The sequence below is a fragment of the Mytilus edulis genome, chromosome 12 (genome assembly GCF_963676685.1).
Source record: "Mytilus edulis chromosome 12, xbMytEdul2.2, whole genome shotgun sequence".
NCBI lineage: Eukaryota > Metazoa > Mollusca > Bivalvia > Mytilida > Mytilidae > Mytilus > Mytilus edulis.
The window spans coordinates 41,141,479-41,156,695 of record NC_092355.1 but is presented as its reverse complement, the minus strand read 5'-3'; the positions used below and the strand labels follow the sequence as shown (position 1 = coordinate 41,156,695).

At 32.2% G+C, this 15,217-nt stretch overlaps 2 protein-coding genes across 4 annotated transcripts in view; both read right to left on the bottom strand.

Annotated features, from left to right (window-relative positions):
* LOC139498496 (PHD finger protein 14-like) overlaps positions 1–15,217 on the bottom strand; it is a 123,239-nt gene that overhangs the window by 12,206 nt on the left and 95,816 nt on the right. The window lies entirely within an intron of this gene.
* Positions 5,277–7,503, bottom strand: LOC139499642 (uncharacterized). The gene is made up of 2 exons (XM_071288391.1): positions 6,690–7,503; positions 5,277–5,552 (listed from the first exon to the last, which is right to left on the bottom strand). The coding sequence occupies exons 1-2, from the start codon at positions 7,428–7,430 to the stop codon at positions 5,295–5,297; spliced, it is 999 nt and encodes a 332-aa protein (XP_071144492.1). The 5' UTR covers positions 7,431–7,503; the 3' UTR covers positions 5,277–5,294.

Genomic DNA, 15,217 nt, shown 5'->3' with positions numbered 1-15,217 from the left:
TACAAATTCACCTTCATTTACAATAAAAACTTTGATATGAAATTCATTGTCCATTTACAGTGTAGTTTCTTTTGGTGAAGTTCGTGTGTATTTTCTTATATTTTTCAATGTTTTAATTTTTCATTATATTTGTTGTAAATTGTTATAACTGTCTTGTCCGTCGTTTGTTCTGAAAGAAGTTCATTATGGTCGTGTAACCTTTCCATGGCCAGTCTTGTGAAGAAAATGTACATGCACTTAATTATTCAAATTTTTTTAAATCTTTAGAGAAAAAAAATGACGGAAAACATCTACTGATTCGATGTTCGTTAAATTTTTTTTTTATTAACGATTGATATTTCTAGTCATGTTTTACCTTGAGTAACACGGCGGTTGTCACGTATAGAGAAGGAACTGTTTGTTCTGTCGTAAAAAATAAATGTTTACAGAAACATTCCATGGATTTCATCTTTAGTAACTGTTTGTTTTTTCGAGAACTGCTGTTAGTCTTTTCATGTCTTTTTTCGTTCGCCATTTTGGTAGTCCTAAAATTTGCCCTTGGTATCATCTATATATTAGAATGAACCCGGTGCATATGTTTTATCTTATAAGAATATCATACAAGTAAGAGGTTTAGCACCTATAAAACTAGGTTAAATCAGCCATTTTCTACATAAGGAGATGTCTGTAGCAAGTAAGGAATATGAAAGTTGTTTTAATTCGTTTGATGTGTTTTGATTTTGCCTATTGATCATGGACTTTCTGATTTGAATTTTGCAAGTTCAGTATTTTTTTTTTTATTTTTTTTTTTATCAAACATTAAAGGAGATCGGTTTCAGTACTAATTCCGTGTTACGATTTATACATGTTATAAACCAGATGCTCCGCAGGGCGCAGCTTTATACGACCGCATAGGTTGAACCCTGAACGGTTGGGGCAAGTATGGACACAACATTCAAGCTGGATTCAGCTCTAAATTTGGATTGTGATTAAATAGTTGACACAGCATAGGTTTTGGACACAGAATGAATGTGGTCTAATGAACTTAAAATATTTTTTTTGTCTTTGAGCATTCACTATGCTGTTGAATATTAATCCTCTCAAAAAAATGTTTGAAGAAATTTTCTTTTTATTTATGAAATCTGAAATGAGAAAATTAAACCCGCCCCCCCACCATTTTTTTTTTCACATCCCCCTTTCCCTTTTTTCAAAACTGATCTCAATTCAAATTTCTAATGGAGTTTGCAACAATAACTACTCATTTAAATACATCTTAAAATATTAAAATGTAACAAAAAGTGCTTGTTATCACTGAATGGTAAAGAGTGTTTTAATTTATCAGTTGGTAGTAAAAGTGAATATACATTGTGCATTGTATAAAACAATGATTTAAATTGATTCAACTACTATTCTGGACAAAGAAAGAGATCTCCAATCAATTGAAAATTTCTTGCTATTGCACAATATTGTGCAATTAGATATTTCTTGCTATTGCGCAATACTGTGCAATTGAAAATATTTGCTATTGCACAATACTGTGCAATTGAAGATTTCCTGCTATTGCACAATACTGTGCAATTGAACATTTTTTGCTATTGCACAATACTGTGCAATTGAACATTTTTTGCTATTGCTGAATACTGTGCAATTGAAAATTTCTTGCTATTGCACAATACTTAATATAATAATTTTGGATCCTGATTTGAACCAACTTGAAAACTGGGCCCATAGTCAAAAATCTAAAAAAGCCAAAGAATTCAATTTTTATTAAAATCAAACTTAGTTTAATTTTGGACCCTTTGGTATTTAATGTAGACCAATTTGAAAACGGGACTAAAAATTAAGAATCTACATACACAGTTAGATTTGGCATATCAAAGAACCCCAATTATTCAATTTTTGATGAAATCAAACAAAGTTTAATTTTGGACCCCGATTTGGACCAACTTGAAAACTGGGCCAATAATCAAAAATCTAAGTACATTTTTAGATTCAGCATATCAAAGAACCCCAAGGATTCAATTTTTGTTAAAATCAAACTAAGTTTAATTTTGGACCCTTTGGACCTTAATGTAGACCAATTTGAAAACGGGACCAAAAAGTAAGAATCTACATACACAGTTAGATCCGGCATATCAAAGAACCCCAATTATTCAATTTTTGATGAAATCAAACAAAGTTCAATTTTGGACCCTTTGGGCCCCTTATTCCTAAAAACCTGTTGGGACCAAAACTCCCAAAATCAAACCCAACCTTCCTTTTATGGTCATAAACCTTGTATTTAAATTTCAAAGATTTCTATTAACTTATACTAAAGTTATGGTGCGAAAACCAAGAATAATGCTTACTTGGGCCCCTTTTTGGCCCCTAATTCCTAAACTGTTCAGACCTCAACTCCCAAAATCAATCCCAACCTTCCTTTTGTGGTCATAAACCTTGTGTTTAAATTTCATTGATTTCTATTTACTTGTACTAAAGTAATTGTGCGAAAACCAAAAATAATGCTTATTTGGGCCCTTTTTGGCCCCTAATTCCTAAACTGTTTGAACTAAAACTCCCAAAATCAATTCCAACCTTCCTTTTTGTGGTCATAAACCTTGTGTCAAAATTTCATAGATTTCTATTTACTTAAACTAAAGTTATAGACGTGCAAAAACCAAGAAAATGCTTATTTATGAAATCTGAAATGAAAAAATTGAACCCCCCCCCCAATTTATTTTTCACATCCCCCTTTCCCTTATTCCAACCCCCCCCCCAATTTTTTTTTCACATCCCCCTTTCCCTTATTCCAAAACTGATCTCAATTCAAATTTCTAATGGAGTTTGCAACAATAACTACTCATTTAAATACATATTAAAATGTAAAAAAGTGCTTGTTATCACTTAATGGTAAAGATTGATTTAATTTATCAGTTGGTAGTAAAAGTGAATATACATTGTATAAAGCAATGATTTAAGTTGATTAAACTACTATTCTGGACAAAGAAAGATAACTCCAATTGAAAATATGAAAATTTCTTGCTATTGCAAAATATTATGCAATTAGATATTTCTTGCTATTGCGCAATACTGTGCAATTGAAAATATTTGCTATTGCACAATACTGTGCAATTGAAGATTTCTTGCTATTGCGCAATACTGTGCAATTGAAAATTTCTTGCTATTGCACAATACTGTGCAATTGAAGATTTCTTGCTATTGCTGAATACTGTTAAATTGAAAATTTCTTGCTATTGCAAAAATACTTAATATAATAATTTTGGATCATGATTTGGACCAACTTGAAAACTAGGCCCATAATCAAAAACCTAAGTACATGTTTAGATTCAGCATATCAAAAAAGCCCAAGAATTCAATTTTTGTTAGAATCAAACTTAGTTTAATTTTGGACCCTTTGGACTTTAATGTAGACCAATTTGAAAACGGGATAAAAAATTAAGAATCTACATACACAGTTAGATTTGGCATATCAAAGAACCCCAATTATTCAATTTTTGATGAAATCAAACAAAGTTTAATTTTGGACCCTTTGGGCCCCTTATTCCTAAACTGTTAGGACAAAAACTTCCAAAATCAATCCCAACCTTCCTTTTATGGTCATAAACCTTGTGTTTAAATTTCATAGATTTCTATTTACTTATACTAAAGTTATTGTGCGAAAACCAAGAATAATGCTTACTTGGGCCCTTTTTTGGCCCCTAATTCTTAACTGTTGAAACCAAAACTCCCAAAATCAATCCCAACCTTCCTTTTGTGGTAATAAACCTTGTCAAAATTTCATAGATTTCTATTTACTTAAGGTAGCACAATACAAAGATTTGTTCACTCCCAATCAGACAACTTTAAACTGATGTAATTCATTTCATCCTTCTTTATATTTTATAAATGAGGTACCAAAAGAAAGAAGAAAGATTAATCTTTCAAATTGTGATAATTTCATTATGACATAATTATTACATAATTAATCATTATGTAATTAGTTGCTATATTGTGATGTCCACACTTGAATGAATTTAACGTCTTTGTTCTTCATAGCATCCCAAAATATTTTAGATTCTTGTACAACACAGCTTGACCTCCAAAACTGTATCTCAGATTTCCAAAAACTTCAATAGAACAAATTTTATACCCAATTGAATTAAGTGGTCTCTTATGAATTGATGTTGCAAACTTCATTGAAGATTTATGAGAGAATGAAATGCAATAGGACAAATCTGAGACACAGTTTTTGAGGTCAAACTGTGTTGTGCAAGAATCTATAAAATATTTTGGGATGCTATGAATAACAAAGAAGCTAAATTCATTCAAGTATGTACATCACAATATGGCAACTTATTACATAACAATTAATTATGTAATAATTATGTCATAATGAAATTATCACCATTTGAAAGATAAATCCTTCTTCTTTCTTTTGGTACCTCATTTATAAAATTTAAAGGAAGATGAGTGGAATTACATCAGGTTAAAGGTGTCTGATTTGGGATGAAAAATCTTTGTATTGTGCTACCTTAAACTAAAGTTATAGTGCGAAAACCAAGAAAATGCTTATTTTGGCCCTTTTTGGCCCCTAATTCCTAAAATGTTGGGACCAAAACTTCCAAAATCAATCCCAACCTTCCTTTTGTGGTAATAAATCTTGTGTTAAAATTTCATAGATTTCTATTCACATTTACTAAAGTTAGAGTGCGAAAACTAAAGTATTCGGACAACGACGACGACGACGACGCAGACGACGACGCCAACATCATACCAATATACGACCAAAAAATTTTCAATTTTTGCGGTCGTATAAAAAACAAGGGGATCTCGCATCCAATCCCACATTCATGGACAAAGATATCTCTTGAATTTACATTGCAATACACGAGGCTATTGTGTATCGCAAAATAAGTTTTCAATGGAGAATTTGTAATTTTTGGTGTAATTATGTTTTATTGGAATTTATATACATACTTTTTAGTATAATATATGGATTTTTTTTTACGTGATTAAAGCCCAAATGGGTAAAAATTTATGAAAAAATTGGAAAATCATCAGAATTGGGTACTTTCAGATGGCCATGGCAAAAAAAGAAGTGCACCATCATATGATTTTTTCTTCAACATTTTTTTTTTAGTCAAATAAATCCAAAAATCAGGCTGTGAAGAAAAAAAGTTTAGTTCTAGAAATTTTGGCACATCAGAGAAGTACATCCTTAATATGGTTAATGTGTCTCTTTCTTATAGATTTACGAAATATGAACAACGTCAAACCACTATCGCCTTGATTTATATGACTGCAAAGATTTTGTTTATCAGTATTTATCCGCATGCCTAAAACGTTAAAGTATGTTTTAAATATGAACTCTCGGAGTTAAATATTGATTTGACACAGCATACAACCCTTTTTCCGCAAATTCGGGACCTTTTAAAACAATTTCTTAATTCTACCCCGACTGAGTTTCTACATGTACCTTTATCTTGCTGAAAGTCTTCGTTCATTTCTTTTTTCACAGCACCAACCTGATGTGGACTGTTGTTTGTGAATATGTCAGTACTTATCCTGCCGAGCTGTTTCCTTATACCAAGACACTGCATAAATAGTTGTATAGTTTTTAAACTTAAATCAATGATGTTGCTTAATTTCAAACATTAAGGATGTACTTAGGTGAGGGTTTGTGAATTCAAAAAATCAAGAATTTAAAACTGATACTTTTAGTACGAAGAGCATTAGTTAAGGAACAAAATAAGCTGTAAATAGGTCATGAAGCTCCTTTTCAAGATATTTGATTTTTAAAATATGGCGGAAAAAGCTGACTTGGACTTTTACCTTATGTTTGCATTGGTATTATGGGTTTCAAATCAAAGGATATTTGTTAGCTAGTGTACGCCTATCTGTTTTTTACTATCTGATGCGCAAATTCCGATTGCAAACTTATCAGTTAAACAGTTGTCATTTTTGAAAATCCCTGTACCAAGTCAGGAATATGACAGTTGTTGTCCATTCGTTTGATGTGTTTTGTCATTTGATTTTGCAATTTGATTATGGACTTTACGATTGACTTGTCCTCGGAGTTCAGTATTTTTGTGATTTTACTTTTTAAAATCAAAAAGTTACATATATGAAAACACGTACTTCATGTATTTATTGCATCCAACTATTTTTTTATAAATGAATTTGATTACTTTATATATGTGTTTCCGGTGGAATAATTGAATGTTTGTGTATTAGTATTGTCTCGAGTACCACTGAAATAAGTATTTCTGCATAGATATATAGGAAGAAGTAGTATGAGTGCCACTGAGACAACTCTCCATCCAAGTAACAATTTATCAAAGTATAAACCATTATAGGTCAAGGTACAAACTTCAATACGAGCCTTGGCTCACACCGAACAGCAAGCTATAATGGGCCCTACAAATTTCTAGTTTAAACCATTCAAACGGGAAAACCAACGGTCATAAAAAAAAACAAGAAACGATAACTTATGAACCACATAAACAGACGACAACCACTGAACATCAGATTCCTGACTTAGGAAAGGTGCAAACAATTGCAGCAGGATTCAACGTTTTAATAGTTCCAAACCTTCTCCCTTATCTGAAACTATAGTATAAAATCACAAAGACACACGTTTTTGTAAGTCATATATTTCTAAATATCATGAATTTGCGATTTTCAACAATTTTAACTGTCACCAGTTTGGCGGAAGGAGAAATTAAATTTACCTTTTCATCTGTTATCTTGTCCACCATATCTTTTACACACTTGACGTCAAATTTAGATATCTTCAATAAATCAATACTCGTATTGACTGATTCTTCAAAGCAAGTAGGTGGAACTTTACTAGCTAAACCTAGAACGGATCCTTCTAACATTGTCCACCACCTATCTAGGGTTTCTTGGTCAACAGATGATAAGCTTTCTTCGTGGTTCAGTTTGTATACTATATCATTGACTGTTCTCAACCACATGTCCTCAGCAGGGCGTAAGCTCACACAGTTTTTCATCAGTGTATATGATAGCCTGATGTCAAGTTCATCCAATGAACATCGGTTGTTAACCCTAACGTCGCAAATGCAATTTTGTTTTACAGTATTTCCAATGACAATGAAATGTTCTGGTGTCATATTTGTCCCTACTTTGAAAAGTTCCTTTATTTCTTCTTCTTTTAAACATCTGTCAGTCTTTCTCACAAATGCAGAGTGCTCACATTCACAACATGCTACAGAATGTCTCCATAGATGGTAAATAGAATGCTTGTGTAAATTGAGAAACTTTACAAATGAGTTATCGAAGTTGATGAGTATGTTTGATTTGATAAATGACCGGACAACCTTCCATGAAATTTCTTCTGCAAATATCAACAGTTTTAAGAACTGCTTTTCCTTTACTGTACTCATTATTGCTGCAAAAGATAAATATGTAAAACCAGTAGCATGAGTTATCACAGAACTAGTACTGTACATACTTTTGTTTAGGGGCCAGCTGAAGCCGTGTCCGGCTCTTCTGGTGTTTAAAATGTTGTACCATTTATCTGGGTAAAAATATCACAAAGTATTCTGTTTGGGGTTTTTGTTTTGTTTTTGTTTGGGGTTTTTTTTTGGGGGGGGGGGGGGGGGGGGGAGAAGAAGGGGGGGGGTATTTTTTTTTTTAGTTCACAAAATTCGGTGGTAAATGTATCTGTAACCCAATAAAAGAATAAACACTTTGGTTATATATTATAGCAGTCTCCATAAAGTAAGCTTTTTTTATAGTGATATATTAAAGGAAACACTACAATTTATTAAATGCTCATCGATTAAGCAAAAAGATGAGGCAATAAAACGATCGCCTTCTACAACCAGATGCTCCACAGGGCGCAGCTTTATACGACCGCAGAGGTTGAACACTGAAAGGTTGGGGCAAGTATGGACACGACATTCATGCTGGATTCAGATCTAAATTTGGATTGTGATTCAATAGTTGACACAGCATACGTTTCTGACACAGAATGAATGTGGTCTAATGAACTTAAAATAATTTTTTTGCCTTTGAGCAATTCACTATGCTGTTGAAAAAATATTTGAAGAAATTTTATTTTTATTTATGAAATCTGAAATAAGAAAATTTTACCCCCCCCCCCCCCCCCCCCCCCCCCCCGTTTTTTTCACATCCCCCTTTCCCTTTTTCTAAAACTGATCTCAATTCAAATTTCTAATGGAGTTTGCAACAATAACTACTCATTTAAATACGTCATAAAATATTAAAATGTAAAATGAAGTGCTTGTTATCACTGAATGGTAAAGATTGTTTTAATTTATCAGTTGGTAGTAAAAGTGAATATACACTGTATATTGTATAAAACAATGATTTAAGTTGATTCAACTACTATTCTGGACAAAGAAAGATAACTCCAATTGAAAATTTCTTGCTATTGCACAATATTGTGCAATTAGATATTTCATGCTATAGCGCAATACTGTGCAATTGAAAATATTTGCTATTGCACAATACTGTGCAATTGAAGATTTCTTGCTATTGCGCAATAGTTGCAATTGAAAATTTCTTGCTATTGCACAATACTGTGCAATTGAAGATTTCTTGCTATTGCTGAATACTGTGCAATTGAAAATTTCTTGCTATTGCTCAATACTTTATATAATAATTTTGAATCCTGATTTGAACCAACTTGAAAACTGGGCCCATAATCAAAAATCTAAGTACATGTTTAGATTCAGCATATCAAAAAAGCTCAAGAATTCAATTTTTGTTAAAATCAAACTTAGTTTAATATTGGACCCTTTGGCCTTTAATGTAGACCAATTTGAAAACAGGACCAAAAATTAAAAATCTACATACACAGTTAGATTTGGCATATCAAAGAACCCCAATTATTCAATTTTTGATGAAATCAAACAAAGTTTAATTTTGGACCCCGATTTGGACCAACTTGAAAACAGGACCAATAATCAAAAATCTAAAATTGAGAATGGAAATGGGGAATGTGTCAAAGAGACAACAACCCGACCAAATAAAAAACAACAGCAGAGGGTCACCAACAGGTCTTCAATGTAGCGAGAAATTCCCGCACCCGGGTGCGTCCTTCAGCTGGCCTCTTAACAAATATATACTAGTCCAGTCATAATGAACGCCATACTAATTTCCAAATTGTACACAAGAAACTAAAATTAAAATAATACAAGACTAACAAAGGCCAGAGGCTCCTGACCTCGGACAGGCGCAAAAATGCGGCGGGGTTAAACATGTTTGTGAGATCTCAACCCTCCCCCTATACCTCTAACCAATGTAGAAAAGTAAATCTAAGTACTTTTTTAGATTCAGCATATAAATGAACCCCAAGGATTCAATTTTTGTTAAAATCAAACAAAGTTTAATTTTGGACCCTTTGGACCTTAATGTAGACCAATTTGAAAACGGTACCAAAAATTAAGAATCTACATACACAGTTAGATTCGGCATATCAAAGAACCCCAATTAATCAATTTTTGATGAAATCAAACAAAGTTCAATTTGGACCCTTTGGACCCCTTATTCCTAAACTGTTGGGACCAAAACTCCCAAAATCAAAGCCAACCTTCTTTTTATGGTTATAAACATTGTGTTTAAATTTCATAGATTTCTATTTACTTATACTAAAGTTATGGTGCGAAAACCAAGAATAATGCTTATTTGGGCCCCTTGTTGGCCCCTAATTCCTAAACTGTTGGGACCTCAACTCCCAAAATCAATCTCAACCTTCCTTTTGTGGTCATAAACCTTGTGTTTAAATTTCATTGATTTCTATTTACTTATGCTAAAGTTATTGTGCGAAAACCAAGAATAATGCTTATTTGGGCCCTTTTTTGGCCCCTAATTAACTGTTTGAACCAAAACTCCCAAATTCAATCCCAACCTTCCTTTTGTGGTCACGAACCTTGTGTCAAAATTTCATAGATTTCTATTAACTTAAACTAAAGTTATAGTGCGAAAACCAAGAAAATACTTATTTGGGCCCCTTTTGGCCCCTAATTCCTAAAATGTTGGGACCAAAACTCCCAAAATCAATCCCAACCTTCTTTTTGTGGTCATAAACCTTGTGTTAAAATTTCATAGATTTCTATTCACTTTTACTAAAGTTAGAGTGCGAAAACTAAAAGTATTCGGACGACGACGACGACGAGACGACGCAGACGACGACGCCAACATCATACCAAATTGAATATACGACCAAAAAAAAATTCAATTTTTGCGGTCGTATAAAAAGTAAATCTTGTAATTACACATTTTAAATATATAAGTCTTTTGTCTCTTTTTTATTTAGTTCTTTCAAAAAAAAGTAAAAAGGGAGAGAAAAAAAAACGTGTTTGGAATAATTCAATATCTTTACCTTGCCTTATCATTTTTTCCTGAAAATTCTTAGCTATGTATTTCTTCAATCATTCATGACATTGAAGTTGAAGTCACATTTTTTGTTATTTATTTTTTTAGAAAAATCCCCAAATTACAAAATTACAAAAGTGATACTACTAGGTTTATTCCAACACTTTCTACATACGAAAATGCCTGTACCAAGTCATATATTTTGTATATGATAATAAGGAATATGGCAGTTGTTATCGATTCTTTTGAGGTGTTTAAGCTTTTGGTTTTGCCGTTCGATAAGGGACTTAATATCCTTCTTGAATTATCCTTGGAGTTTAGTATATTTGTGATTTTACTTTTGACACACAGCATGGTCAATTTGACACACAAAAGCAACGACATTTTATAAAACTTTTTAATAAATATTTTATATCACCAACCTATAATTTTTTTGGTTAAATTTATTCAGATTTGCCCACTTCATCTTTATAGTTGAAGATATGATATGAACAAAAGTATAATTGTAAAATTGTATTATTTTCGTAACCATTTCTTAAAAAAGTATAATAATCGCTGGAAAATGGTTTTTGAACCATCCCCCTCCTTTTTTTGACGATAAATGGGGACATATAGTTGGACCCCCCTTTTTAGCTCACCTGGCCGAAATGCCAAGTAAGCTTTTCTCATCACTTGGCGTCCGGCGTCCGTCGTCGTCCGTCGTCGTCCGTCGTCGTCCTGCGTTAACTTTTACAAAAATCTTCTCCTCTGAAACTACTGGGCCAAATTTAACCAAACTTGGCCACAATCATCATTGGGGTATCTAGTTTAAGCTAGAGGCTCTAAAGAGCCTGTGTCGCTCACCTTGGTCTATGTGAACATTAAACAAAGGACACAGATGGATTCATGACAAAATTGTGTTTTGGTGATGGTGATCATGGTGTTTATACATCTTCCTATCTTACTTTACTGAACATTTTTGCTGCTTACAATTATCTCTATCTATAATGAACTTGGCCCAGTAGTTTCAGAGGAGAAGATTTTTGTAAAAGATAACTAAGATTTACGAAAAATGGTTAGAAATTGACTATAAAGGGCAATAACTCCTAAAGGGGTCAACTGACCATTTCGGTCATGTTGACTTATTTGTAGATCTTACTTTGCCGACATTTATTGCCTTTTCAGGGCAGATAGATCTTGACTTGATTAACAATTTTACTTCATGTCAGATTTACTTTAAATGCTTTGGTTTTTGAGTTATAAGCCAAAAACTGAATTTTACCCCTATGTTCTACTTTAAGCTGTGGCGGCCATCTTGGTTGGTTGACCGGGTCACGCCACACATGTTTTGAACTATATACCCAAATGATGATTGTGGCCAAGTGTGGTTTAATTTGGCCCAGTAGTTTCAGAGGAGAAGATTTTTTAAAAGAATACTAAAATTTTAGAAAAATGGTTAAAAATTGACTATAAAGGACAATAACTCCTTAGGGGGTCAACTTACAATTTTGGTCATGTTGACTTATTTGTAGATCTTACTTTGTTGAATATTATTGCTGCTTACAGTTTATCTCTATCTATAATAATATTCAAGATAATAAGCAAAAACTGCAAAATTTCCTTAAAATTAATAATTCAGGGGCAGCAACCCAACAACCGGTTGTCCGATTTGTCGGAAAATTTCTAATATTAGAAAATCATTTTCTAATATTAAAAAATTATTTTTTAATATTAAAAAATCATTTTCTAATATTAAAAAAGAAAAACACTATTTATTAATATTAAAAAATGATTTTCTAATATTAAAAAATCATTTATTAATATTACAAATTCCTTTTTTAATATTAGAAATTCCTTTTTTAATATTAGAAATTCCTTTTTTAATATTAGAAATTCCTTTTTTAATATTAGAAATTCCTTTTTTAATATTAGAAATTTCTTTTTTAATATTAGAAAATCGAAAGTAATTTCTTATATTAGAAATTCATTTTCTAATATTAATAAATGATTTTTTAATATTAGAAATTCATTTTTTAATATTAAGAAATCATTTTTTAATATTAGAAAATCATTTTTTAATATTAGAAAATCATTTTTTAATATTAAGAAATCATTTTCTAATATTAGAAAATCATTATTTAATATTAAAAATTAAAATCTTCATCATCAAAAAGTTTAGACTTGTTTGTTTTATATTCAATAACCCCGCACTGTTTACAAACGGAATTAAGACAATAATGTCCGAATGAACTGAAACAGATTTTGCTAAATGAAACAAATGACAATAAATTTAAATGCCAAATATCATTGACCTAACATTAGCTGTTCATCTTAAACCGATCTAGTGAAGAACTAGGGGACATTTTAGTGCCGACATTAAAATCCATTTTAGCGCAGGATTAATTCCTTCATCTGTTTTATTAGCCCATTTTAGCCAAAACTTACCTGGTTGAATAATACTCGCCTCACTATCACCATGAACAGTAATTTTTACTGGTTTAATGTTTAAACTGTATATATGTTCATCATTGAAACACAATAAGAGATGTGTCGAATTCGCCGATTATCTGACCGAATACTATGTAACTGAAGATTTTATGTTCCCACTTGAGCTTTGGGCAGAAATTCCGTGTAATTCTTAGCAAACAATTAAGGGACAGAAACGTTCCATGCCCATTATAATAAGCAATTTTATAGTTGTCACCCAGCTATTCGCGTTTTCTTGATAATTATCAAATTGCAAACAACAACATATATAAAGATACGAAGTATAATAGACGAATTTGCACCACAATCTAGACAAGATAAAGAGAAAGAACCGTTCCTTATGCAATTATATGTACAGTATTGAACAGGGGGTATATCCAGAGCCCATTAAACGTACGTTCTCTAAGTTTTTGGTCGAGGTAGTTTTTGATGAAGTTGAAGTCCAATCGACTTGAAACTTAGTAAACATGTTCCCTGTGATATGATCTTTCTAATTTTAATGCCAAATTAAGATTTTATCCCATTTTCACGGTCCACTGAACATAGAAAATGATAGTGCGGATGGGGCATCCGTGTACTGGGGACACATTCGGATTTATATATTTTGTTAGAATGGGTTAAAAATGTTTCTCTAAAATGGGCATTGACAATTTTAATTTTCGATCGCTTGAATGGGTTTAAAATCTGGCCCTAAAATGGGTTTTACTTTGGCGCTTAAATGTCCATTTTTTCCGCTAATATGTCCTCCGCCGAATAGTTCCCCCTAAACTGAACTAATTACAAGATCTTACAAGCTAATACATGTAAAATAAGCAAAAGTTTCAAATTCAGTAGACATGACTAAGGGGGTAGGGCCAAATAATCAGGCTCCATTTTTGAAGGACATTTTAAACCTAAAAAATTGTATGTAATGGGTGTATTAAAGTCTTCGAACTATTGGCTGAAAGGAAAGGAAACAACAAATTTATTTTAGTGGAAAAGTATACAGTTACGCTGGTAGGAATCTGATCCCAACTAGTTTTGTAGGCAGATTCAGTTTACCGTTACGGAAGATGACCTTAAATGACAGGGCTTTGAGAGAGCAGAGAGCAACTTTTTATCCAATTGCTTAACAGAAAGGGGTCGCCCCGATATTTCGGCACCCATTAGTCCGACACCCTAACAGTCCAACTTCAGCAGGGTGTGAATGGAGGTTTACAGAACAAGAGAATAATGGCAAAAGTATAAAGAATAGAAAAATGGGCCAAAAAATGAGGTGCTAAAATAGTAAATTTATATTATGGAGGGAGTAATGGACAAAATGTACAAAGAATAGGAAAAATGGATGCAATTATACCCCCTTCCCTCCCGCCCTAATTCAGGCACTCATTTGTAGAATCGTTGACGAGTTATTTGAACTACTCTTTCTTTTGAGTATATTACAGAAACAGATAATACTAAATAGGAAATGTCATCAGCAGGGCAGTCTCTCATCATAAAGAATAATGTTCACGTAATTAGGTTTCGGATACAAGCAAATTAAACTGTAAAAAGTGTCATATTTACCATACAGAAAGACTATTTTTTCCATTCATCTATACTATACATACGAACTTTAAGATCGAAAACTTAAAAACAAAAAAACAAAAAAGAGAGCTATCGAATTGTTAATGAATGACTGAAATATTTTTTCTGTCTATGAAGAAATAACATAAAAAATTTGATGCACACTGAATAACGCGCGTAGCGGGTTATTTAACAGTGTGCACCACATTTTTTATGTTATTTCGAATAGACAGAAAAAATATTTCAGTCATTTCTTATAATAATTTAATTCTAAAATCCATTTTAAACCGTGGATAACCATGACAAAACGTTGATGACGTCACGGTCACATGACTAAATTATGTCTATTGGCTGATAACAAAATAACGTCAGCCAATCAGAAGACGCGTTACATCCAAAATTAGATTAATTAATAATACTTGTAATTACATTAGACATTTGTTAGATGTATGTTTCATTATAATACGTTATTCTGATTGGCTAAACTGCAATCTCGCAGTATTATTTAAACAACTTCATTGACACAAAAAAATTTACCACTCATGATGACACGAGGTCCCACAATAAAGTGCATAGTTTAATTAAATACAAACTTGAGAAAAATCATGTTTTCAGGATCCTAGCTCAAAATTGCTTTCGCGCTTCATACAAAATGCATTTCGCTCAACGCTTTTACACTCCAATGAAGTTACAAAAAGAAGCATTCATTTCTTAAATAAACTCGAACATTGGCGAGTTTAAGTTCATAACATCGATATATAAAGTAAAATTGTTCAATCGGTGATAATTTTTCTATGTAAAAAAGACTTTTGTAAGTTTTAAACTTCGATAAAAATGGACAAAATGTGCTGTAAGAATGAACTTGAACATTCTAAGTTCGATA

Excerpts from the sequence above, each read along its gene's own strand:
- LOC139499642 (XM_071288391.1), bottom strand. The coding sequence starts at position 7,430 with ATGTACAGTACTAGTTCTGTGATAACTCATGCTACTGGTTTTACATAT. Across the intron at positions 5,553-6,689 it reads ACAAGATAACAGATGAAAAG|TGTCTTGGTATAAGGAAACA; the intron begins GTAAATTTAATT and ends CTATTTATGCAG.